This window comes from Fonsecaea nubica, assembly GCF_001646965.1.
Source record: "Fonsecaea nubica strain CBS 269.64 chromosome Unknown Scaff127, whole genome shotgun sequence".
Classification (NCBI taxonomy): Eukaryota; Fungi; Ascomycota; class Eurotiomycetes; order Chaetothyriales; family Herpotrichiellaceae; genus Fonsecaea; species Fonsecaea nubica.
Window position 1 is genome coordinate 38,343 of NW_019173800.1, and position 26,117 is coordinate 64,459.

The 26,117-nt window shown below is 51.2% G+C and overlaps 3 protein-coding genes across 3 annotated transcripts; 1 reads left to right on the plus strand and 2 right to left on the minus strand.

Annotated features, from left to right (window-relative positions):
- Positions 1 to 1,392: 1,392 nt before the first annotated feature.
- On the minus strand, positions 1,393 to 2,395 carry AYO20_10951 (hypothetical protein; the record flags this gene model as incomplete). The annotated part of the gene is made up of 2 exons (XM_022649206.1): positions 1,393 to 1,651; positions 1,713 to 2,395. 2 exons carry the CDS (start codon positions 2,393 to 2,395, stop codon positions 1,393 to 1,395), a joined length of 942 nt encoding a protein of 313 aa, XP_022494826.1.
- Positions 2,396 to 15,481: 13,086 nt separating this feature from the next.
- Positions 15,482 to 16,717, minus strand: AYO20_10952 (hypothetical protein; the record flags this gene model as incomplete). The annotated part of the gene is made up of 3 exons (XM_022649207.1): positions 15,482 to 15,823; positions 15,909 to 16,447; positions 16,495 to 16,717. The coding sequence occupies 3 exons, from the start codon at positions 16,715 to 16,717 to the stop codon at positions 15,482 to 15,484; spliced, it is 1,104 nt and encodes a 367-aa protein (XP_022494827.1).
- Positions 16,718 to 17,141: 424 nt separating this feature from the next.
- Positions 17,142 to 18,631, plus strand: AYO20_10953 (hypothetical protein; the record flags this gene model as incomplete). Its single annotated transcript, XM_022649208.1, has 3 exons — positions 17,142 to 17,217; positions 17,270 to 18,077; positions 18,154 to 18,631. The coding sequence occupies 3 exons, from the start codon at positions 17,142 to 17,144 to the stop codon at positions 18,629 to 18,631; spliced, it is 1,362 nt and encodes a 453-aa protein (XP_022494828.1).
- Between the last annotated feature and the right edge of the window lie 7,486 nt (positions 18,632 to 26,117).

The window sequence follows — 26,117 nt, forward strand, 5'->3', positions numbered from 1 at the left end:
TGGTGGTTCGTGACAATGGGGTTGAGATCTAGCGAATTAGGAGGAAATTCCAAGATCTTCACTCCTCGATTGAGCAGCGCCACACCCCTGGCTGGAGTAGTCTTCTAATCTCGAGCGACCGACCCGTCTCGTTCCGCCCCTAAATCTGATAACTTCCAAGATATAGCTAAAAAAAAAACCCTTAAGAATCTTTTTCGTTATAATATAACTAAAGAAAGTTCCCTAAGAAAATTTTAGTTATAGTTTAGCTAAAAGAAAACTCGTTAAAAAATTTTTAGTTATATTTTAGTCGAAAAAAAGGCCTAAAAAAATTTTTCGTTGTAGTTTAGTCGAGAAAAAGCCTCTGAGAAATTCTTTCGTTATAATTTAGCCGAAAAAAGGGCTCCAAAAATTTTTTTCGTTGTAGTTTAGCTAGAAAAAAACTCCTAAAAAAATTCTTTCGTTGTGATTTACCCGAAAAAAACCCCAAAAAGTTTTTTCTTGTATTTTGGCGGAAACCCCCCCTCCCCCCCCCCTTCGAGGGTGAACAAGGTCGAGGTTGACGAAAACCACACGCAGGAGCATTGGACCACGTCCCAGAGGCAAGGATTGAACGGATTGCATGTACCAACCCCAAAACATCTCCAGAGGCAGGCAAAACAAGCTTGGGGCCGATTGAAAACTTTTCCACAGGGTTGGAAAATTTTAGAGTTTTCTTTGACATTTGGGCACAATCCATGCTTTTGGGGGGATTTTGACACGAATCGCGCATCTGACTAGTTGATTATGTGTTGGGCTAGGTCAGTAGCACTGCCAAACCATTTCTGTGAGGGTTCTGGGGGTCTCTGAGGGTGGGCGAGGCAGCCACAGCATCCCCCGAACCATTAAGGTTTGACACGACTCACTCACTCCACCAGCACCACCATCGAGTACTGGGCCGTGAGCATTCAGGTAGTAGGTATTAGCCACGAGAATATTGTATTATGTGTTGGGTATGAGATATCAGTCACGGGGGAGACAGACAGACTCACACTATGCGAGTACACTCGGCCAGAATTAAGGTTTGGCAGCTAGAATACCACCAACAACCCATCGGACCATGAGATATTAGGGAGTATATACTAGTCATCGGACCACCATGTATCATGTACCAGTTCTCAATCATCAGCACTGAGTCATTCCTCAGCTAAATCATACAAAAGTCGCATTCCGCGAGCGGTAACACCAGTAATACAACCAAACGAAGGGAGAAGTCCACTCTGACAGGAACTGAGGTTTGCACACAAACACAAATACCACCAGCACGCAAAGCTCACCATACAACATGATAAAAGTAGAAGACAAAGCGACAGGACCGGTTCCACCGCAGCACCATTGCCCTCTTTCGTAGTGCCAACGACCGAATGCGTGATGCTAACTCCCTGGGAAGCAGCCGAACCATTGTTGAAGGGTTGCCCTAACATCCTCCAGGAGGCTGGTCTCCCTTACATTAGCCACGGTCGCCCCACCCGGGCCGCTGCCCTCGCTTGGTGGCCCTTGGGTGTTGTCGACCGCCGGATGATGGTAAATCTGCCCATAGGGGCCAGAATTACGAAAGCTAAATGGGGGGATGGTCGGGGGGGGTGCCGGCCCGGTGAAGCCCAGGTCCGCCGCTGTCGGAGGAAAGTGTCGACTAGATCAGACATAAAGTTAGCATAGTGTAGCAACGAGAGGGATGGTAAGGAGACACGTACGGAAGGCATCTCGCATAAACTTCTGCCTCGTGCCTCGTGCTGGCCACGAAGATCACGCGGTCAAGCAGATGACCACTAGGTCCGAGTAGGAAGCGTCGCACTATCCTTACGGCAATAAATGCCGCCTCTCTGCTTGGAAAGCCGTATATGCCGGCCGAAATGGAAGACAGAGCGACAGAGCGACAGCCATGTTGAACTGCTAGCTGTAGGGAGCAAAGATATGCAGACCTAAGTTGCTGGCGACATTGCAGTGTGCCGTCATGGACCGGCGAAACCGCGTGTATCACCATTCTGGCTCGTAAATTGTGGCCGCCCGTGGCTCTCGCTGCCCCAACTGGGCAGCCGCCGAGAGCTCGGCAATCCCTGAGGAGATTCGGCCCTGCAGCCCGATGCAGGGCCCCATCGACGCTATCGGCGACATCACTTCGAGACAGTTCCGTGTTGGCGGGGGTAACAATCGCATCGACACGAAGCTGTGATATCTCCCCTCGTACAGCGCAGATTTTGCCATTGAGTCGTTGATTCGGCTGTGGCTGTTCTAGCATACTAGATCGTCTCAAGTGGTGGGTTCTGTATAGTGTGCTGAGAGTGGATGGCTCCATGATCGGAGCTGGGTTGGTTTCGCGCGACACTGGATACATGGTGTGGGAAGAAGACATGTTCTGGAGAACAACAGAATCCATTGTGACTGTTGTGGAAATGTGCAAGAATTGCAGGTCGAGAGACTCGAGCAGTAGAAGAAGTGTCGGTCTAGGGGTCAGAGCAGTGTAAGAATCGACGGTCGAGAGGCCAGAATAGTGTAAGAATCGCAGGTCGATAGGTCAGAACAGTAGAAGAAGTATCGGTCCAGGGGTCAGAATAGTACAAGAATTTCAGGTCCAGAGACTAGAGTAGTGCAAGAATCGCCAGTCGAGAGGTCAGAACAGTGTAAGGATTGCCGGTCGAGGGTTCAGAGCAGTGTAAGAAGTATCGGTCCAGGGGTCAGAATAGTGCAAGACGCAGGTCGAGAGGTCAGAACAGTGCAAGAAGTGCAAGAAGTGTCGGTCGAGGGATCAGAACAGTAGAAGAACCGCTGGTCGAGAAGCTAGAGTAGGGCGTTGGAGAGTCCTAAAATGGAGGTTAGACTAAGAAGAGGTGCGCGAGGAGCAGTACTTACGGCCTGGTGAGTGGAAAGACGTGCAAAGAGAAGTAGAATGATGAGAGCTTGATAGAGTGAGCGGTCGTGGTGATTCAGGGGGCAGTCGGGCAGTTTCTGTCTTGTTGACTTTGCGGATTGAGTGCGAGAGAGAGAAAAGGAGAACTTCTCAGAAGCACACGCAAAGGGGAAGGAAACTAAAAAACCAGAAGGAATCCGAAGCGTCTCTCGGAGAGAGAAGAGGAAGAAGGAAACCAGAGAAGAGACCATTTGATCGAGAAGCGGGCAGAGAAAAGTGGGAGGCGACTACCTCGATACCTACACCTTCCTCACAACTTGGTTCAAAGCCAAGGCAGTATCCGTCATGTCTACCCGGGGTCTCATCGGGTGAGTCCGTGACGGGTCTTGTCGCGTAGAGTGCCATGTCTGCAGAAAAGAAGAGTATTCTGTAGGAAAAGGGACAGTATTCTGCAGCAAAAGGAAGAGTACTCTGTAGAAAAGGGATAGTACCGAGTAGGAAAAGGGAGAATACTCTACAGAAAATAGGACATTCAGCTGTAGCAAAGACATGGCTCCCCTGCAGAAAGCAGAAGAATACCATGTAGACAATGGAGGAGCAGACAAAAGAAACTCTCGAGTACTCTGCAGACAAAAGGGAATAATCTGCAGACGAAGAGACCTCGGCAGGCAAAAGTAGAAGAGTCTGTAGCAAAACGATGTGGAAAAAGGAGAGGCTTGTGCAGAACAATAAAGGGAAACCTCCAGAGAAAAGAAGATAATAATCTGTAGAGACAGGAAGAGGACTTTGCGGAAAAGGGGGTATACCATATAATAAAAGAAGGGAAATCTGCAGCAAAAGGGTAGTACGGAGTAGAAAGGAGAGAGCTTGGAGTCCAAGAAGAGTGTGTGGAGTCGAAAGAGGAGAGTACTGGGGAGAAAAAGGAGAATATTGTACAGAAGAATAGAGTGTGATCGGCAGAAAAAAGGAGAATACCCGACAGTAAAAGGAGTCAACAGCCTCTGTATCTGTAACTTTTCTCGACGACGATAATAAAGGAAGATACAGCCAAGATGACACGTCATATCTGTACGTCTTCAGGCATTCCCATGGCGTGTCTTGTTGCCACGTAGAAAAATACTTTGCAGAAGAAAGGAGAGCCCTATGCGGGAAAAAGGAGAATACTCTGCAACAAAGAGCGCGTATTCCGCAATAAAGGGAAATGATCGCTGCAGGAAAAAAGTGGTAAATGCCTCAGTACCTGCAACTCCCCCACGAGAACAATAATGAAGGCAGTTGAAGCAGTCAAAGTAATGCAGGCCATCACTAAGCTCCGCCGCCTGAACCGCTGACGCGCCCCTGTCGCCGCGTAGAGAATGAGGCACCCAACAGAAAACGGAGAGTACTCTGCACAAAAAGAAGAGCACTTTGTTGAAAAAGGCAGAATATTCTACCGACGACGAGGCAATTGCCTTTGCATCTGGATAAGAATGGCCAAGGAAACAATGGTTGCAAGGTCAAGGCATTGTACGTCATGGATGCACACCTTGGCCTGGGATTTAAACGTGTCCTTGTTGCCCGAGAGTCAAGGACTCTGCAGAAAACACGGGCTTAATCTCCAACGAAGGAGGCAACTGCCGCTGTATCGACTGTACAGCTTTCTCATGGTGATGATACAGGCAATTTCACAGTCAAGAGACCTACCGTGTTCCCGTTCTGCGTAAAGGAGAGAGCTGTCTCTGTATCTACAACTTTTCACGACGATAATGTACAAGCAGACAATGACGAAGAAAGTCGCCAAGTCGAGACAATTCGGGTCACGACTCTACGCGTGTATGTGGCCTTAAATCATATCCTGATCGCCTTAGAGTCCGGCAGAAAAGATAATGGCACACTACAGCAGAAGGGAGGTAAGTGCCGCTGTATCTGCATCTTTTCACGACCATGATGTTAGAGGATGTCGCGGAAACCAAAACAATGGACTCATATCTCCACCCCTTCGTGTGCATGACTGACGCGCCTCTACGCGCCTCTGCATCTGTCGACCCTCCACCACAACGAGATTGGAAGAAGTTTCAAAGAAGGGTAATACATCATATCTTCACTTCTTCAAGTGTTCCCGTCCTCTGCAAAAGCGATGAGGCAAGCGGTGTCTACAGCTTTCTCACGACGACAATGTCGTGGATATTGCTGACCCCAGGACGCCCTAACACCGCCATCGGAAGGAAGCCGGAAAGCCAGGACAGCCATACCCAAGCCCACATACCACCACGCGCGCTCCTGATGCGTCCCCGGATCTGAAAATCCTCACAGCGACGAGAGCGAAGGCAGTCACAAAGTCAAGACCATGCACTCGAGTCCACGCCTCTTCATGTGTTTTTGCCGAAGACGGCAGAAAGGAGACGACTGCCTCTGAATCGGCAGGTTTCTCATGGCGACGATGCTGAAGAAATTGCCAAGTCATGATAACATCATATCTACAACTCTTTACTTGGGCCCCTGACGCGTCTGTGTATCTACAATCTTGTCACGACGACGACGACGATGCAGGAAGTCACAAAATCAGGACCACGTTGAAGGACGTCGCACATACAGACACGCTACATGTCACATCGGTACGTCTTTCCCTGAAATCCTGAACTCTCCAACTCGTCAACTCTTGATGTCATTCTGCAACCATGTCTCTCTGCCTCTGTCTCCCGGCCTCTCTGCACCTGTATTGCTAGTCTCTTTGCTTGCTTTTTTGCCTGCGTCTGTGTCTGTGTCTGTGTCTGTGTCTGTGTCTGTGTCTGTGTCTGTGTCTCTCATGTCTCCGCATCTGTATCTCCGTGTCTGTGTTTCTACGTCTGCATTCGCGTATCTGCATTCGCGCATCTGCATTCGCGTATCTACCATGATGACGACACTGAAGAAAGTTGCAAGAGTCAAAGACAATGTCTGTATGTCTGCATATCTTGACGTGAACTCCTGACCCTCTGACGCGTCTCTGCGCCAGTGTCTCTTTGTCTGTCTCTTTCTCAAGCTCTGCATCTGCGTGTCTGCGTGTCCGTCTCTGTGATTCTGTGTCGGCAACTTTCTCACAGCGACGACGTTGAACAAGGTTACACAAAGAACGTCACTGTGACACGACTTCACTTGAATTCATGTCGCGTTTCTGTCTGACAGAGGTGGACCCGCATGTCCCCGCGCATGGTTCCGGAGTTAACCCGGAGCAGCTCCAAGTAACTCCGGGTAGCTCCGGTTAACCCCGCATATCTCCGAATGTGCCGTTCCCCGCACGTGAAGTCGGGGCCGGAGAATCTTTGACCCGCGGATCCACCACCTGCACAAGAAGCTCATTTGCACAGCGCGATATATACGTCAGTGTTTGTTGTCGTGACTGCAGCTACAATGTTTCTTCCAGGTTGTTTGTCAACAAGGCAAGTCTCTCCCGTCCCCTGCTGCATATCTCTCTGCAAATTCGGCCTCCCTTTATGTATCTTTCCTCTTTGTGTACATCTCCCTCTGGATGCATCTTGTCATTGAACAAGACTGGACCTCTCCCTGTATCGCTCAGCTGCATCCCTGTGCATTGTCTTCCTCGACTACAATCCCTGCATCTGTCTCTCCTGATGCATCATGTCATTATACAGACAGCACCACTCACATGAACGAATTTCTCAATGCACGGCATGTCCCGGATGTCGCCAGAGTTTCATCCACCAGAATCCATTGGCACAGGAGCTGAGTAAGTCCATGAAAGTATGACCTGCATAGTGTTGACGCTCACAACGCGTCAGGATGACTCTGCGGAGTCAATGTCAACACATTGTGGTATTGCTTTCCTTTCAGTCAGCAAAGGTTCAACACCCATCAACAAAGTGAGTCGTTGTCCTCCTCTGCACCTCTCTCAGTCTCACTACCATTGGCTGCACTTCACACAAACTAGTGCTCACTGTGCACTACCAGATTCTTTGACTTAAAACCATGGCCTTCCTTCTCTCCATCCTTGAACAAGACCACACCTCACACCCACCGACACAACACCTGGACAGAGGCTGCTACACCTGCGGAACTCATCGCACCAGGCACCGCCGGTTGACAAAGCGAGTCAACGCCATGGACTGCCTGTTACAACTGCGGCGACCCTTCACACCAAATACCGCCTGTCGACAACGCGGGTCGACACCTAGTGAGGTGGTGCCAGAGACAACTGGCGAATTGCCGATATTGACTCGGATCCGCCACAAACGAAATTCAAGGGCAGGAGATTGTCGGAGCTGAATAAGAGGGAAGACCACCGATAAATCGAGTCTCTCTCTCGCCGCTGCTCCCTCTCTCACCACTACCGTCTCTCCCACCAATGCTCTCTTTCTCACCACTGCTCACCGTACACCTTTTTAAATCTTTGGGCGACACGCCTCAAACTTGTACCTTCAAATGATTGCCCAATCATAATATCCTCCACTTGAGACAAGGACAGTGCTTTGTTCATTGTTATCCAGTCACCACGTTTCCATGCCATGCACCCTGATGGCAACAACAAGACCAAGGACCGTCAGTGCAATAAATGCGGGACTTTTCGCACCAGATACCGCCTTGTTGACAACGCCATTAACAACGCCAGTCAGCACCATATACCATGGTTGCTACAACTGCGGTACCGCCTGTTGACAACGGGAATCAACACCCACGGGGTTGTTGATTGTCCTACAGGCGCCCGCGAGAAGGAGTCATTCAATCAACGTCACCGTCTTTGAGTCTTCTACAAGCCAGGTTACATACCCGATCCACAGGTGGCCGAGGCGAACAGGAGGGCTGAAGGAGACTGCAGCCGACCGCTCGCCCACCGGGCCAAGCTCTCACTCAGTGACAGTCTCGCCACGAGCGAAAGAACACATGGAAGACCATGATGACGACGAAGGCGATCGATTACCGGCACTGGCGGCCTCAGCCCAGCGGCGGCCAGAATCCGCACCTATTTAAGTCCTGAAACAGGTTCAGTTAAATTTGAACCAGATGCAGAGCCGGTGATAGAGCCGGCGGCAGAGCCCGCTGTATCGCTCTACGGGACATTGTCACGATCTGATATCTGATGTTATGGACGAATTGTTAAGAATTGCTCATTCCCAGGACTGCAAATTTCCGAGCAACTTTAAGGAATCTACAATCGAATCCATGGTCGGGTCAAGTTAGGATCCCAGTACCATGTACTAAGACTTCTCTAGCCAGCGTCTAATGGAGGCGGACAGAGCACGCTATATCGCTCTACGGGACACTGTCCCTCGGTGTACTGCGCCAGAATATCCTGTCGTTTCTAACACCACTATCACCGGCGGCCTCCCGGCCCCCAGATTCGTTGGAGGCCGGGATCCTCCTAGTTCTATTTCCTACAAGCCTATGTCACCGGCGGCCTCCCGACTTATAGATTCCTTGTAGGCCGGAATCCTTCCCGGCCAACAACTACAACTCACTTCTATCCTCCGACTTTGGCTATCTTACCTACCTGGTCGGGCACATAATCGTCGGGAATTTCGAGGTCGCAGCGCAGGAAGCGATTCAGTCGCATTCTCGAAATTCCTGATAGTTATGTGCCCGACCAGGGAAAACCGCCGCAACAGGTGGAAAACCACCTCAGTACATTCAGACCTTCTCTCGGCTGGACGCCGTTGAGGAGCATCCGGACTTACAGTTACTCGAGGCGCTGGATGCCATCGACGTCCGGACCTGCATGGACGGGCTGATCGACGCCGCCCTGGCAGCAAGAGTCGCAAATAACAAACCCCAAAACTTTGACGAATGGATCCTTCGTAACACAGCGTTGGGATTGCAGATATTTTTATAAGACCTACCTCCAACTTCATATTGCGGCCTCGATCAGCCCGTCCATACCAAACCTCAGAACTTTGACGAATGGGTCCTTCGTCACACGGACGTCGACATTGCAGATATTTTCATGAGACCTTACAACTTCAAAGTGTGGGCTGTTCCCACCACCAAGGTGATTTGGCGGGTGTCATTACTTCTTGACTCACGCTAATACTTATGCAGTCTGTCGGGGCGCTGGACGCCGCCGACATCCGGACTTACAATTATTCGAGGCGCTGGACGCCGCTGAGGAGTACCTAGACTTACAGTCCCTCGACGGTGTTCTATCTCTACAACTGCAGAATGGGTCGAAGTTAGGCGCTGTTGAGGAGCAGAGCCAGGGGGAGAATATGGCTACTGAGCAAGCACTCCCCAACACCAACACAGACGGCAGTCAAATTACCTTGCATGAAAGGTCCACCATCGAGTCCCTTCTCGATAGACATATTGAATGTCGAGGACTGAATGACGACGGGACCGACTGCGAAGATGCACCACATCTCCAAACACACAGTCCCCCTGAGCATTCGGCGGCAGTGAATAGTAGCGCGGAGAGCACCATCCGAGCACCGTCCAGTAATGCTATGGACATCGCCTCGGGGGTCTTTTGTCTACCAGGGTATCATTAAATAGTACCCCTTACCTCTCAACCTTTATCACCGGCGCCAGTCAAACCACCAGCCATGAGAGATCTCCTCGAGGCGTCCGCGAGACCAAATGCTCCTTCGCTGGAGCTGAAGCTGAATTTATCCCATCGTGGTGGGCACCAGATTAACTCTGTACTACTCAAAAGTTTCTTACGAGTCGCCTCCCCGGCCGGGGGGGTAGCAGCTTCGCGCCTCATGTTCTCCCTCGGGGGTAGCGCGCAGCTTCGCGCCTCATCTTCTTATTCCCTGGGGGGCAGCAGCTTCGCGCCTCACGTTCTTGTTCCTAGGGGGGTTAGGTAGCGCGCAGCTTCGCGCCTCATGTTCTTGTTCCTGGGGGGGCCTCAGCAGCTTCGCGCCTCATGTTTTTGATCCCTAATCTCCAGGACGGTCGCCCCTGACTGTCCGCAACGTCAGTAAAATCGACATGGCGTCGCCCAAGGTCAACATAGACGCCAGTCAAGCACTCCCGAACACTAACGAGGGCGTCAGTCAGTTCACAATCCTTGATACATCTACCACAGTCAACCAGCCGACTCTTAACCTCAGAGTCGACCAAGTCTACCCGATCCAATGCCAAATGTCTATGAACTTCTGGCGATATGGCCGACATTGACTTGGGTCCGCCACAAACGAGATTCAAGGTCAGAAGATTGTCGAAGCTGACTGAGTCTCATCCCAGAGATAACTGGCGAATTGCCGACTAAAGGAGCGCTGTATACTCATCGCAGATCAAGAGTGATCTACTCGCGAGACAAGCATCGCATCAAAGACGACGAGCACGAATGAAGAGCCGAAGGAAGTCCTGTCCGGGGAGATGAGAGAGCATCAGGCACGTCTTTTGCATCGCATCCTTGCAGGAATTCTTCAAGAGTTGCATAGCGGAGGGAGACGTTGAGTGTCCTCCAATGTACTTTTCACAGCAGAAACAAAGACACGTTGGTGTCTCCTCCCTCCAGGATGTCATTAATAAGATATCAATTCTGTCTCAAAGCCTTTGTCACCAGCGTGCTGCATCATGGAGGCCATAGACTCTGCGAGCACGCCTTGGTCATTTACCCTGTCCACTCCTTGACCAGCTGGAGCACATCCTCCGACACTCCCTACCCTACCTACCTTGGTCCTGTCTCGGAGTATTTCCAACTTGGTTGGTATTATGCAACAGGGGTGAAGAGAGCACAGCCAGAGAGCATCATGCCGTAAATTAGTCAAAGGACTAAAGGCGAAATGACATCTCTTCACCCCAGAATGTCTGGGACTGAATGACGACGGGACCGACTGCGAAGATGCACATCCTCCAACAGACAGTCCCTCTGAGCATTCAGTGGCGGAGAACACAATCAGAGTGCCATCTAGTGTCCATGGCATGACTAAAATAACAAACACACAAAAAGTGATTGAATGACGACGGGACTGAAGGCGAGGTGTACCTCTTCCCTAAATTAGCTGGAAAGGGCACCGTCAGAGCACCGTCCACGGACGTCGCCCTAGGTGTCCATCATCCACCAGCAGATCATTAACAGCAACCTCTTACCTATCACAATATTTATTACCAACGGTCCATCAATCCCAGTCAGGCATACGCCCAGGTCATTTACCCTCGTCCACTCCTTGACCAGCTGGAGTATAACTACATGAACATCTACTCTCTACCATTTACTACCTCACCTACCTTACCGTCCAACTAGCACGGTAATTCTACCGCCTCGGAGCACTTCCAGGCCAGTTAGTATCAAGCTAAGGAGGGTTCTCACCCATCCACACCTTGTTGGACATGGTCTACAAGGCGCCTGATGCAGCTCGATCAGCAGCAGACATTGTTTCCTTCGCACCTGGTCTATCGGCCATCATGGACGCCCTGAAGACGTCGCGCCAAATATTCCACCGTATGTACGCATACGTCATTTACCGCATTACTCTGTCATTCAACGAGTCACAGGAAGGAGAAACGAACGGCTGATCTTGCAGACGCTCTCAGGGGGGGCCACAAGAAGGGGAAACGAATGGTCGATCTTACAGACGGCTGTCAAGGAGGAGCCAGTGGGAGAAAATGGCTACTGAGCAAGTACTCCCATACGCCACTGGTGACACCATTCAAGCACTCCTGCAGGCCAACGGGAATAGCTGTCACGCTACCTTCCTGCGGAACCACATATTCAGCTGTAGGGAGTATGAATGTCAAGGATGCAGCCAACCTGATCCAAAACGCCAGCAAGATTGACATGCCTTCTCTTTCCAACGCGACTGGGTCCATGGAGTTCCTTCATTGTCGCCCCAGGCCAGACGCCTGGTTGTGGATTCTCCATGGCTGGTGCCTGCAGCACGTCAACACAGCACGCGATTACCTCAGTGCCTGTAGCACTTGCCTTCCATAGCGATTACGTGGCCAGATACGTGGCTTCAGCACTTCCATAAAACTTGGAGAGACAATCAATCACACATTTACTTTCACACAACTTCTATCCTCGTTCCCTCCCCAGGCACCAACGGTGTGTTCTACCTGTGGGAAGTATGAATATCAACAACAACCCTTACATTCTTACCAACACCTATCTCTTACCTACCTTTAGGCAATATCGCCAGCCCCCCACCGTCGCGGAACGCCAGGTTGGCCGTGACCTGGCCATCTCGTTCCCAAATCTACAGGATGCGGCCAACCTGGCGTTCTGCAACGTCAGCAAGATTGACACGGGGTCGCCCCGGGCCGACATCACGCCTTCTATCCTCTTTTAATATTGCATTGCAGGTCAGTGTCGTTACAATCCACGCCCTCTGTCCTTTCTTCTTTGTGTCTTGTGTGTCGTGATGGACGACGTCGCCCTCGCCCTCACCCCTCTGCTGCACCTCAAGCAATCCTTTCTGTCTGTCACATCGTTTGCTAACCTTTACAGCTCTCCGCTGGTCTTGGAACAGCCATGACTTCTCTAGATACATCCTTCCCGCCGCCCTGGCGAGTTCAGTGTTGGGTACGTCCTTGCTTTCCCACTCGGTTTGACTTACGCAAGAGTCGGCCTTCAGGACTGGGGAAGAAAAGAGGTTGACAAAACGTGTCAAGGCTAAGATTCCTCTAGCACAGGGTGGTGACGACGATGACATTTACATTGGTCCCTCGATCACCATCAAAACCAGCGCAGATGCTCAGCAAATACCTCTCCAGCACAGGACGGTGGCAATGACCACGACATTGCAATGGTCCCTAATCACCATGAAAACTAGCGCAGATGCCCAGCAAACGCCAAACCCTTTGTCTTCTTGGGCGACACCTGTGATATACAGTAAGTGCACGGCGTCCACCAGCCACCTCTTTGTCTACATTCCAACTGACTTTCATGTCCTTCAGCTGACCCTGACGTCCTCCAACGGACGGTTTCCCTGTCGAACTCCCACCGCGAAGCATGTTCAGACTAGTCAGGCACCTAATAAGATAAAAACATCTGTCGTCCTGGGGCGAGAATAAATAAGACGGCAACTGTCACAGTGCTTTAGTACCATCAGTTATTCGTGCTTATCAACCAAGTATACTCACCGACTGATACACCGCGGGTGACTTGCCTGCGGGTAAAATGTTCTCCGAGTGTGAGTCAGATTCCCACCACCACTACGTTGATTACCAGTGCTGATGCTCCGCAGGGATACACCCAGGCTTACGAGATATCACGGACGTCTCCCAGGGTGTCATCGTCTCCTAATCAAAAACTCAATAAATGCATACATCACCTTGGAGACGTCTGTGGCCAGTACTAGAGAGCGGGAGGCCGCAGATGGCAAGTTGCAGAGAACGGCAGGCCGCGTGGCAAGTTACAATTCAGATGAAGGTCGGTGGCTGTCGACAGCCGAGGGACACGGCCCTTTATACCGACCCAGTCAGGTTTTTTAACCTCAATCTAGTTGACGGCATTATATTACGTGATCCATGGTTGGACTTGACGCTTTCTTCTCTGCTCTTCTCATCCGAATTCTTTTACCATGGATCTTGCCGATGCGTGGACCATGTCCCATCGTAACAGAGACATGGACCAACGTTGACTTGAGAGCTCATGAACGTGGTGTCGGTCCAGCTTCAGATGTGATGGATCTGTTGGGCATGACAGCGAGATGGAATTTGTGGCATTATTCCATCTGCCAGGAAGAGATTCGCATTGCATGTATCTCATGGCAGTCGACAAGCGGTGCACGGTGTCTGTCATCCACCAGTCAAGCACCTAGCAAAGACTTATATCATCCTAGACGACATCCAATGCCGGCTCTTGTCGACAATCCAACAGACCGCGGGTCGAACGAAATACGATCGATCTAGTGATGCCTTTGGGCTCTCACGAGTCCAAGGGGCGATATAAAACATCGCAGAGTGCTGCCAACTGAACTATCCCAAGTACAAACATCAACGACATCGCAGGTGCTGCCGGTGCAAGCTGAACAAGTCGCTCAAGGTCCCCGTCGGCATTCCACCAGGATCGTTGTCTGTCAACCTCCCTGGTAAAACAGGCTCCTTTGAACTTGGAAGGACGATCTCTCCAACAGTCCCTTGAATTGGTGCGGGTGGCTCCCTGTCAACGTTCCAACAGGTTCCGCAGTCCAAAGGGAATAAGCAAGGAGGGTCAAACACGATTCGAAAGCAGCGAGGAAATTCCCGTGGCGCAGCCACTCGCGGGATGCAATCATTTCGTCAACTGCTTCTCAATCAACCTCTCATGGATTTCAAGCATCCCGTCAACCGTTTCTCACTCAGCTGTCTCGACTTCAACTGCACATCCTCTTGCAAAATACATCGAGTTTGAGCGCAAGATTGAATCCTTTTGCCTCCAATGACCTCGATCAAGGTGCAGCTACAACGATTGATCCTGAACTGCAGGATTAATTGGTATGCCGTGCAGATGGCAAGGGAATAATGGGATCAGAAAGCAACTTGCATGGCTCAAGGTGCTGACTTGGCTTACATCGTCAACATACAGCGTGCAGAGGCATCAAATGGCAACGTGCCGAGTTACAAAACCCGAGAAGGATTACAGTTCAGCTGCAAAGTCCAAGGCATAAAATTGCAATGTTGTTGACAGCAGTGGAAGCCAGGCTCTCGGGATGAATCATGAAATGCGAGTTCAAGAACAAGGTATGTGGGTGCCCAAGAAGAACGTACAAGTTGCTGACTGCCCTGGTTGTGCTCGCTTTAGGGACCTGCAACCCTGCCGAGTTGAATGTCCAAACCATCCTCCGTCATCTCATTCTCCAGCTTCTGGACAAGCACAGTTCCGGCCTGGATTCCCTGCAAGTCTCTCCAGGTGAGCAATTCCCAGCTCTCCCCTCGTGTCAATCAGTCTCGGCACCTTCGAATGTTTGCTGGCTAACATACTGTGGATCAGGCTTCGACAAATACCGCCTCAGACCCCTCCTCACTTCTCTCGCCAGAGATTCCTTGCCGTCCTTTGTTCTGGGGAAAGCATGTACAGCCGCAAAGAGTTTCCAGCTGTTAAACCTACAGACCACATCTACGAGTGTCAATGGATTGATGAAGAGCCAGGATTCATACTTGTCTTTTCTGACCCCGGCACGGACGGGTGCTGAGACATCTCTTGGCCTACATCGTAACTGGCATCGAGCGGGAATCACTGTGCTGCCTGCGCCCTTTACGCGCGTTTTCCATCTCACCATGGGCCGGGACTGCTCTGCTGGATGGGCATTTCGACGTGAGACCCTTGTTTGGATGTCACCACAAGACCTTCACGAGTCAAGGAAGCAGGGACAATGGCTGGATTTCAATGTTTCTCATTGTTTGCTGTCAGCTCTATGGAAAACAGCCATGTATCTGTGTGGCCTTGCCACGTCTGCATGTATGGAACATGCTTGGAACAATTGGTCACTCCCCATACACGCATCCTTGATGCAATTCAGTTCTGTTTTTGGTCAAACAGTGACCGTAGACATTCCCCACTGGAACTTTCCTTCGCGAGCTCAAGCCTGTGACCTTATCATTAACCCGCCTCAGCCCAACCGCACCCAATGTAATTCCCTGTAGCTCCCAGCTCCGGCAACAGGCCCCCCAATCTCTGCATCGTTGCTCCATTGGCGTGGATATTCCGGACCATGTTTGTCTCTGTTCTTTCCAATTTATCAAGTTCCTTGACGTGCAGCATATGCTCTCACATGTTCTTCACATATGGTTGAAGTCAAACCCGAAGAGGTCCAGATTGAAGGGGTCAAAGTCATCTTGGACGATACGGGGATCAAATCCCAAGATTGGGGGGGAAATTTGAGGATGGAAGTGAAGCGCAGCCAGACCAGCTCCGTTGGTTCGAGCATATGCAGATTGCTGGTCGGCAGTAACAGCCTCAATTGTAAGGTAGTCGAGATTTGTATGATGATATTCATTGTCATTGTTGACGACAAGACTGGGAGTGGTGGCAGAACTGCTAGCAGACGTCGGCAACTGCTGCTCTTGAGTATGGCTGACTGGGCTGCTGCTCACGCTTTCGGCCGAGGAAGGTGAAGTAACCTGATTTGATAAAGTAAGTCAGCCTTACACTCAAGTATGGGTTGGATGATTGAAACTGAACTGAGAATCTGGACTGATAACATACCGTCTGAGGAACAACTGCAAGAGTCAAGGCACCACAGTGGGGAGGTGTGTCGTGAGAAACAGCACTGCCGCCCGTCGCTCCGACGTCTGTGTCTGTCATCATGCCATTTTGAACCAGCGCATCACGCAATGGGTGTTGGCGTGTTCGCTGACGACGACCACGGTCGACCAGGCCGCGGCGGTAGCAGTTTTCCACGATATCTTGTTCTGACAAGTTGGTGTGATGAGGATACTCTGCAGCCAACAGTTCCGGATTGAATTTTGCAGATCGCATCAGGACTGATTCACCACTGGCGTCGACGGTGAGTATCCAGCCCATCTTAGTGAGGTACAGATCGATGGGGACGATCGGAAGCAATGGAACAGCAACTGCCAGAAACCTGTCCACTGTGATGGCCTCCATATGGTGGTCTCTCATGTCGGAGTATGCTTTTCCCAACAAAGTCCACATCGATCTCTTCTTGTCTTCTCCCCACATAGTCCTGATGAAGCCGCTTTTCGCTTTTTGGGTTGCACCCTTGAACACCGGGCTATAGTATGCTATCTAGTTTTTAGCAGAGACCAAGAGAGGAGATGGTTGTACTCACCTCGATATGCGATGAAGCCATTCAGAGGACGCTTGGTAGTCATACCCCGTCTGTTGCGCGCTACGAAGGACCTGCGCCTCTCGCTTGTCGAGCGCGCCGGGACGACAGCTGCAATAGCTTCGGTGATTGAGCTCAGTTGCTGTGGTGCGAGTGAACGAAAGAAGTCATGAAGTGCAGCTGGGATTGAATTCTCGTCTGCAACCATCTTGCTTTGAGTAGCCATGGCGCTCGGACCTTGTAAACAAAGAAACAAAGAAATTGGAATGTGGCGTTGATGATTCAATTCTGTGGCGTTGATGACTCACTTCTGTGGCGTGAATGAAACGAAAATTGGAGAATGGTTGAATGAGAAGAAAATCAAAAGGATTTGAAGTGATTGAAATGAGTCCATTATTCTCAAGTCACCCTGAATTCACTTTCTGCCTCACCTTTGCCACTGATATTGTTCCCAGAACAATACCATCACATTTTTGTCTTGCCCAGCCTTCTTCATTTCGAGACAAGTGAATTCCGTCCCCCACGCGGTAAACTGCCTGCATGATGCTGCTTTCTCGAGTTATTCATCTTCTATTTCAAGCTACAGATTCGTGGCTTCATCATCGAAAATTGTACATGCACAACCCCTCAACAGCAAGCAGTTTTCCATCATGGCTGAGCGGTTTCTTGCGTATTTTGATGGCAGATATTTCGAAGAGAAGAAGAAACATCGAGGTATCCTGAACAGTGAGTGACCTTTCCATTTAGTGGTGAACAGTCTCTGATTCTGCTGAAATAGGTGAGGGACATGTGGTGCAAGTGTGCAGCGAAGAGTATCTCGTCACTCTTGGCCTTGAGATCCTCCGCGCTAAGGCTTTTCCACTTGTGAAGCTCGTCCGTCCCCTCGATGTGGATGAGCAAATCCGGCGTCTCAAGTTTTCGAGCAAAGAGGTTCTAAGACTTCTCCGCGCCCCCGACTTATTTCCCTCTCCGGCAAGTAGGGCTAGATTCGCTGCAATCCTAGCTCTGGATGCCAATCTGCAATTCGTGCAGGCAGTTAAGGAGCTCTTGGTGCGGGATATAGCTAGAGACGTCAACTCATTTTACCTTGTCTGCGCCCGGCCCATGTATCAGCACGGCAGCAAGGGGTGGGAGAACTTCTTACTCAACATGGCACCTGGTACACCAATCGGGCTGAAGCGCGCGGAAACTATACCAAAGTCTTCTTACCAAGTCATTCCGCTTGGTGGATTGAGAATCATCGGGGATGCCCATCGTGAGGAAGAAGCGCTTGCAAAATGGATCGATGAAACTCCTGTCCTTCTGAACACGGCTCCGGCGGCGACAACGAAACTGCTTGACTTTGACAATCCAGATGAGCAAGAGCCAAATCCGAGCTTAAGGCTCAGCCAGCAAAGTTACAGTATGGCTCATCGGCCGAATCCATACAAAGAGGACTCGACTCTCCGGTACGATCTCTCAAGTCACGGCCCTGAGCGATTGGAGGATTATGTCTCCACCATCGGTGATTTGGAAGCCAATGTTATGGTAGCCTTTCCCCCAGCGCCTCAGAACGCTCCGAACATCTTTCCCATGATATCCATTCGGTCCTGGCATCCACCCACCAAGGTCGAAGCACTGCGACTTCGGCGTCCCCATACAATTAATTGAAGATGATGATAGCATGGCAGTGGACGAGACTGGTAGCAAGACCAACGAAGCTACACAGCATCAATCCACGGGGAAAATCTGTGTTTCCGAGTTCTTGGGCCAAGAGCGCATGTACTTCCCCAGTCGCGTCCGCCACGGGAACCAAGGCACCATGTCGGTGATTCTGCCTACAGGCCATGGTGAGGTCGAACGTGACTACGCCATCAAGATGTCAGCATTCAAGCACCTCACTGAGGCAGACATGTTTGGAAGAGACACCAATTCAATCTACAGCGACGGTCCCTGGGTGCGCCAGACCTGGTCGTCGCTGGCATCGGAGGATTTTATGAACTCGCTGGTCGATTGGGACGGCATCAGAGCAGACGCCAAGCTGGTGCACGACTCGATCAATCCGGCTGCCGAAGAGCCCGAGACTCTGCACTTTGACAGCACGGCGGAGCAAGCCAAATTCCAGCAAGAGCTCGACCGCATCCTGTGGATGTTGGAGTGAAATGTCATGACACCAAACCATACGAATTGTTGAACGTTGACACCAGACCATGCCATGGGTTTGCGATCGAGATACAGCGTCAGAGTATATGGAATCGACTTGGACATGCCAGCGGGCCGCAGGCAGCATCGGTGGTGGCGCAGCCAAGTGCTGGGCGCAGGCAGGGCAGACAGACACATGCCTTGAGAGCCCGGGTTGACCAGCACAGCAACACAGCACACATCATACATCACCACTCCCCAAAAACACCGAAACACCAAAAACAATTGAAAAGCCTTGCCGGCCTTGCTGGCCGAACAAGCCAATCACCAAAAAAAAAGCTGGATTTCCTTACACAGATCAGGCTTCTTTGTTTGCCAAGTCCATTCGAATACATTTTACAAAACACCAAAAACAACACAATGAGCTCACTGTTGATTGACTGGGTTGGAGATGGTTGTCGTCGGCGGTTGGGTTGGTTGCTCTGCGGAATGGCTTGGATTTGCCGGAGCCAGAGCAGCCATTCCCGGCGACAGAACACCCGATCAAGTACCTGAGCACAAGGCAGGGCTGCAACTGGAGCTGGAAATGAATTACATGGTACGCAGGATGTCACAAAAGACTGACCGAGTGTTGAACTGTCAGCACAGTGAGCTGGGGACTTGATTGACCTGGACCGGAATGGATTGGACTGGATTCAAAGGGATTGAACTGGATTGAATCGGACTGGACGGGACTGGATCATGGCACGTCCTACTAATTGTACTGAATACTCGGTGATGAGCATGGCACGGCACGGCATGGATGGCCCAGTGGAATGATCAAGGGTGATCACACTGAACAGTAATTACCAAGCAAAACTCCCCCAAAGCAAGGGCGAGCACACAGAGATAGATGCGTAATACACAAACATGGGATCCAATATCATTGCTCCACCCAAGAATCATACCGTTGGCGCTGACTGCGCGTCTGACGCGATTCTGTGTGTGAAATAGTAACCTCGTCCTCGACTCTTTGTCTCGGCCGAGATATCGGGTGGTAGTTACCCCACACGAGGCTGGGTACTCCGCACGAGGCTGAGCGTGTGCCTTGGCGCCGCACAATGGCAGATTTCTTCGTTTCCGGATTCATGTCGTCACTGTACCTTGACAGTAGAGATTCCTCTTATTACAGGCTGTGGTGGTGACGCTGCTCTTCCTCCTGGGTCCTCCGCACGAGGCTGAGTCCTGTGTCTTTGTACCGATGGCACAATGGCGGTAGGTTCATGTCAAGATTGCGCGCTGACGGTAGAGATTCTTCCTGTTCCAGGCAGCGCCGCGATCTGTAACTTCTTCCTGGAGATTCGCACGAGGGCTGAACGTGTGCCTTTCTACCGGTGTGGCGGCGCAAAGGCCCCTTCACGGGGTAGATTCATGTCGTGACTGCGCCATCACGGTGAAGATTGGTCCTGTTCCGGGCTGCAGAGGTGATGCCGCTCTTCCTCTTGGGGGCTTGAACAGCAGTGGAGCGAGGAGAGAGTTGAGATATGTCAAGGAACGCCAAGATGGATGAGTACCGAGATTGACGGGTACCGAGATTCACGAGTACCGGGATCGACAAGAATTAAGGTGGAGTACTGAGATGCACGAGTACCGAGGTTGACAAGGGATCGACGTGTACCGAGATTCACGAGTACCGAGATCGGCGAGAACCGAGATTGACGAGCACCGAGATCGACAAGTACATCGGGATGGACGGCCAATATACAAAGCATGGGGTGCAATGTGGACGCTCGACTCCGTATTGTGTCATATCATATCATATGGCATCGCTGATTGAGTTTGACTCGGCACCTTGCCGGAATTAAGGTTTTGCGGCCAAAAACACCGCACCGCACCACCAGCGCGGCATTCGCCATGGGATATTGGGGACGAGCTATCGGAATGTCATATAGCATGTACCAGGTATCAATTATCAAGTATCTCGTGTGTGGGAGCGTATCCGTCCGCAGCGCGTGCCGGAGTACAATCTGCCAGAATTAAGGTTTTTCACTAGGACCCCATGACACCGCAGCACGATACCGCAGCAACACGACCAGCGATCAATATGCTGTGAGGGATCAGGGACGAGGTAGTAGCTACGGGGCTATCATGTATCATGTATTAGATATCAAATATCAGGGCTGGTTCATCCCACAGCCAAATCGCACAAAATCCATCCCCTGCAAAGGACAGAATTAAGGTTTGCGGGCAAAACACCAACAAACACCCATAGCTACACTACCAGTGGGCTATTTACTATGAGATATCAGGGGGTAGGTACTCGCTATCGTAGTATCATGTACCATGTGTAAAAAATCAAGTATCAGGTCTCAGTCATGCCGCAGCTAAAAGACACAAAACTCGCAGTCGGCGAAAGGGCATTCTGACAGGAATTAAGGTTTGCGGGCAAAACACCACCAGCAACAGCTACCACCACAACTGGAGGGCCATCAGCCATGAGATTGTAGGTACTAGCTATCGGAATATCATGTATTATGTATCAAGTATCAGTTATTCGCCAAGAGAGCCTCAAGTCGTAGTGCGTAAGTGCGGACATGTCGCACTCACGTACGAGGGCACTCGGGAAAAATTAAGGTTTTTCACCAAAACACCACAACACCACACTATAATCACCATCAGGCCATGGACTATGGGGTGTATCAGATCAGGTATTGGCTATGAGATAGTAGATATCAGCCCATCCGTAAGCTAAGCGGAGACAAGCTTGACTCACATTCCGTGAATTCTTGAGGAACCACCACCACAACCACACCATAGGCCATGGAATATGAGTTATCAACTATCGACTATCATGTATATTATCAGTTTATCAAGTCTGAGTCATCTCTCAGAAAAAGGATACAAAACTCACATTCCGCGAGAGGCAAGGAATCAAGGGTTTGCAGACAGCCACCAACACTGACCACCACAGCACCAGCGCAGCACCCGCGAGTAATGGGGCTATGGGCTATGGGCTATGGGCTATGGGCTAGCGGGAATGTCGGGCCATGACATTTATCGTTAACTATAAGAATATCAACAGGGGGAGAGACAGACAGACTCACACCCTCTCGTCGCACTCTAGGAGCCACCGGCGAGTCACTGATAGCGATATCCAGATCTACGAGTTGATTACAGAGTGGAAGGGCCCGAGCGATCGATGTCCTAGTCACGGCAGAACCCACCTGTCAACAGATGAGTGGCCATGTGGATCCGGAAGACACCGCATCACTAGCGTGATAGGCAATGCCAGTGGCCATTACAGGATTACCTGTCAGGAAACGGCCTTGGAACGGCGCCGGGAGAGATCGTTGCGGAATTGGTGTGTTCAGATCGATCGGCCAAGTCGCAGGCCATGGCGCGAGATCTGCTTGGTGGTAGAGGCAATTATCGTCAACCAAAAGCGGAAGTCCCAATTGGGAAAAAGCAATCAGGGTAATCCATCCCGCCGCCACGACTGCCATCGACCATTTCATTGTAGATGGACGAGGTCTGCCATCTCCTCAAGGCCCATCAAACACATTAGTAGAACAGGCAGTTAGATTCATGGTCGTGTTTAATTGCGCTCAAATCGACAAAACGGTGTCATGACGGACACTTTGAAACGAGTCACCCAAATCGCCCAAAAGGGTAATTGCACCTTCTGGCGCCAACCGAGGCGATTCCTCCATCTCGATGACGCTGTTTCCTCGGTGAGACATCGATTGGGCGCATCCCAAGGGCCTAATTGAGCGCTCACGGGTGGTCCTGATGACGTGGGCCTTTCGATGGTATTGTTGAGATCCTGATATTCTTGTGCGTGACTTGATTGTTACAATGACTGTTACAATGACTGTTACAATGACTGTTACAATGACTGACTGTTACATTCTACTGTTCTTCCAATCCTCCAGCGCCCAGTCCTGATAACGAAGATGGAATCGCTAGCGAGCAGAACGCTGCTGTGCCTTTGACAGGGACCAGGTTTCCTCGTTAGTTTGGCGATCAAGAACGCGCAACGTGGAGAATCCTCCTGGCCTAATCGTCGAGAGCGAGGCCTCCTCTCCTGCGAAGAGGCCAAAGTCTCGAGACCCCGAGGCCTCCATTTCGAGTAGGTCTTTCTGTTGATCAAAGGTGTTCTTGCGCACAACGCTAACCGTGCGACTCCAGAAGCTCTGGATCGGGCTTTCCAAAGCCGGGCTCGGTGGACGTCTACAATGTCAGCTTGTCCACACCATCCTCACTCCCTCCTCTTGCTCCGGTGGTGTTACACCACTTGCCCCCCCCCTCCTCTTTCAACGGTCTGAAGGAGAAGCTGTCTAGCCCTTCGAACACAAAGTCAGACAGGCAGGACAGCACAGGAGACCACAAGACAGAACCGGCCAGGGCAAGGCAGACTGGTCTGGCTGACACTTGAATCACGCTCTCAATCTGTTGTGGCGTCCAACTAATAATAACGAAAGCGTTTGGATTCGCCGAGCGTTCGGAAGTCTAGTATGGCCAGAGGTCTGTTCCACAGGGAGAGAGAAGTCTTTGCGTTTGGGTGCCCGCTAATCCTCGCGTTCACGGGCTTTTTCTGCATATAATCAGTCCACGGCATGGTCGAACGCAGGAAAAGAACAGACCTTCCTGGACATAGCAAGGTGACAGGTATGGGGGCCGTTATGCGCGCCTCGATACCTCTCGCGAGATGTGAGATTTGTGTCCTTTGGCTAAGGGATGATAGTCCGATAGACTCATACCTGATACATGTTCACTGATCGCTGATAGCCCGGTGGTGTGATGGTGCGGTGCGGTGTCCTCCTTCTGATTGAAAGCGGCTCGTCTGGAGACTGGGTATGCTTCTCCAAATTACCTACCGTTCTGCCTTCGTTCCTGATCGTGAAATCTCTGCAGCTAGCTAGCTAGCCCGCCCCTCCCTCGGGTCTTTCAAGATGCATGTGTCTTGAAATTGATACCTGTCAGCACTCGGCGGACCAAAGGAAGAGAGGGGTGCTCGTGGGTGTAAAGTCGACACCAAGCCCGGCGCACCCACGTAAGAAGTCGCCGGTGATTATATCCCCGTCGGTCGGAGTGGGATATTTGGCCCACCAACGCCCGAAGTGAGGAACGATCCGTGAAGAGCTTGTCTGTTAGCCAACGATGAAGATATAGCTGTGGGCTGTGGTCCTTACGATCCTGTGCTGGCAAACTGCAGGCATATGGTGGATGTTGTTGCGTTGCAATATTCCTGTGCCAACGACCGGGAGGCACAAGCACAACAGCAGCCTTTGCTCCGTTATGCCCACCGGCTCCTTGAAACACCTCGAAACAGCAGCCCCCCCACCTGAGAAGACGCGTGAATCTCGATAAGCAACTCCGCCTCCTCACAAGCCTACTCCTCCTCCTGAAGATGCCGGTGGTACAAACGTTGTTTCCCCTGTGGGTGAAACTCTCAGAGTCTGTCTCCCCTTGGTTGATCCCTGATATCTCATATCTCTTTGCTAACACCTGATCCCTGATAGCCCACTGGTGGTTATGATGGTGGTACGATGGTGACAGGAACTGCGGCGAGCCTTGTTTCCTTCGGGGTGGCAGGTGGCCAAACGCAGAGTGCGAAAGGAGTGTCTTTTGGCTGAGATTGATATCTCACGCCCTATTACTCGCTGGTGGTGCCGTGTGATGTGGTGTTGTACTGTAATGCTTGTCGTAGGGACAGCACAGTGACGTGACTGTACAGAGGACATTGGACATGCTGGGAGTTGGTTGTCGATCGAACCAAGTTGGCTGGACATGAAGAGAAATTTTGTGCGCGTTGGCCAAGAGCCGCTAAGGCAAGGAGCAGGTGCACGGGCCATAACTGACACCACGATTACTTTGTGGTCCGTGCACCTGCTCTTGCATTAGCGCCCCTTAGCAAGTCAACGACCCCTTTGCTGAGATACACAGGACCCTCGTTCTCTCTTCTTGTGACGGACCTGCTGAGGAGGCCTCTGTGTGTTGTTTGCACGTTGCAATCCTACGCTTCCTCCCACCCGCGGCCAGGCTCCAGATAGCCCATGCATGCAATAAAAACGTCCGCGACAATCGAATCATGTCTGTTCCCCCCAACCCCAAGTCCCGACTCCGCTGGACCGATCCCCCTTCGCCCCCCGTCGTTCCCAGCGACCACAATTCTTTCTGACGGAATGCTTTCCGGAGCTGGCTCGGTCATTTCCTTCTTGTGCCACAGAGAAGAGCTATAGTTGATACGAACCGGCCTGTTGACAGTAAAATCTCAACTGGACTGCGGTGAGAATATACCAGGCAAACCCGAGCCTCGCTTGATGCTTCCGATCAGTCGTCCATGCAAAGGTCCATAGACAGACTTGTATGTTCCTGCGGCCATAGCCCGATGGTGGCTAACAGCCCCGATGGGTCATGGCTGATACCTCGATGGTGCCTGATACCGGCTGAATACCCAACAGCCCACAGGCCAAGGCCCGATAGTGTGCTTTATTGTGTTAGGGCCTGCTTGGCTGACCGCTTTTCAGCGCTCTTGGGCCCCAACGATGCCAAAAGCGCTTGAAATCGCAGACTTACTTGAACGTCGGCGAGACAGTGAAGAGGAGGGATTTCTGGCCTCTATTGAAGGTGGTTTGAGCTCATCCATCTCTTTCCGAATCCTTCGTCCTGCCCCAAATCGATTCAGTCGGAGACTCGGGAACGTCGATCTCTGCGCTGTTGGCAATACCCGACAGCGAGGAAATAGCGACCTGGAGGAGCACGGAATGCCTCTGAAAAGAGAACGTCTTTCAGGACAGTACTGTCATAGGCAGAACCCTCCCAGCCTGTATAAGCCAGCGGGAATTGCAGACCGAACGGACCCAATTCCCAGGACGTTCTGTGATAACACGCTTTGACGATGACGCCAGGCGCCTTACCCCTTCCTCTCCAAGATCAGAATGGTCTTGGGAGACCTGAATGTGTGTGCCATCGAGAGCGCCAACGCAATCCTTGAAGTAAAGCCAAATTTTTCTGTTATTGTGGATGAATGTCGGAACTGGCGTGGCCGTCGTTGTTTTGTTGTATAACCTGCGAATGCAGCGGCAACAAGGCCTTCAATACCGCGTTAAACGAGTGTGATATCGCCAAGGACCTCGAGAGAACACTGTTGACACAGCGGTACGTGTGGCACCGAATCGGCAAATGAACAGGAATATCGCATCCTACTCTTCAAGCGTCATATAACGCGAATCTTGCAACCTTCGATGACGGCGAATCCAGCCCACCAGGTCGGCGAATGTGTCTACCGAACAGCCCAGGTTGCGGTGCATCAGGATAGGTCTTGACCGCTAATCGGCGAGCAATTCTATTCCACGGCGCGAATTCGAGGAGAGAGACTGTCGATTGAACCTGTGGGCGATCATGCTAGCGAATGGCACGAAAAGAATGACTAGGACAGTCTGTTGAGCGACGGCAGTGGGAGGTTTTAAGTCTGTTACAGTATCGAACGCCAGGACAAACTTGATGCCCCCATGCCCAGTCCA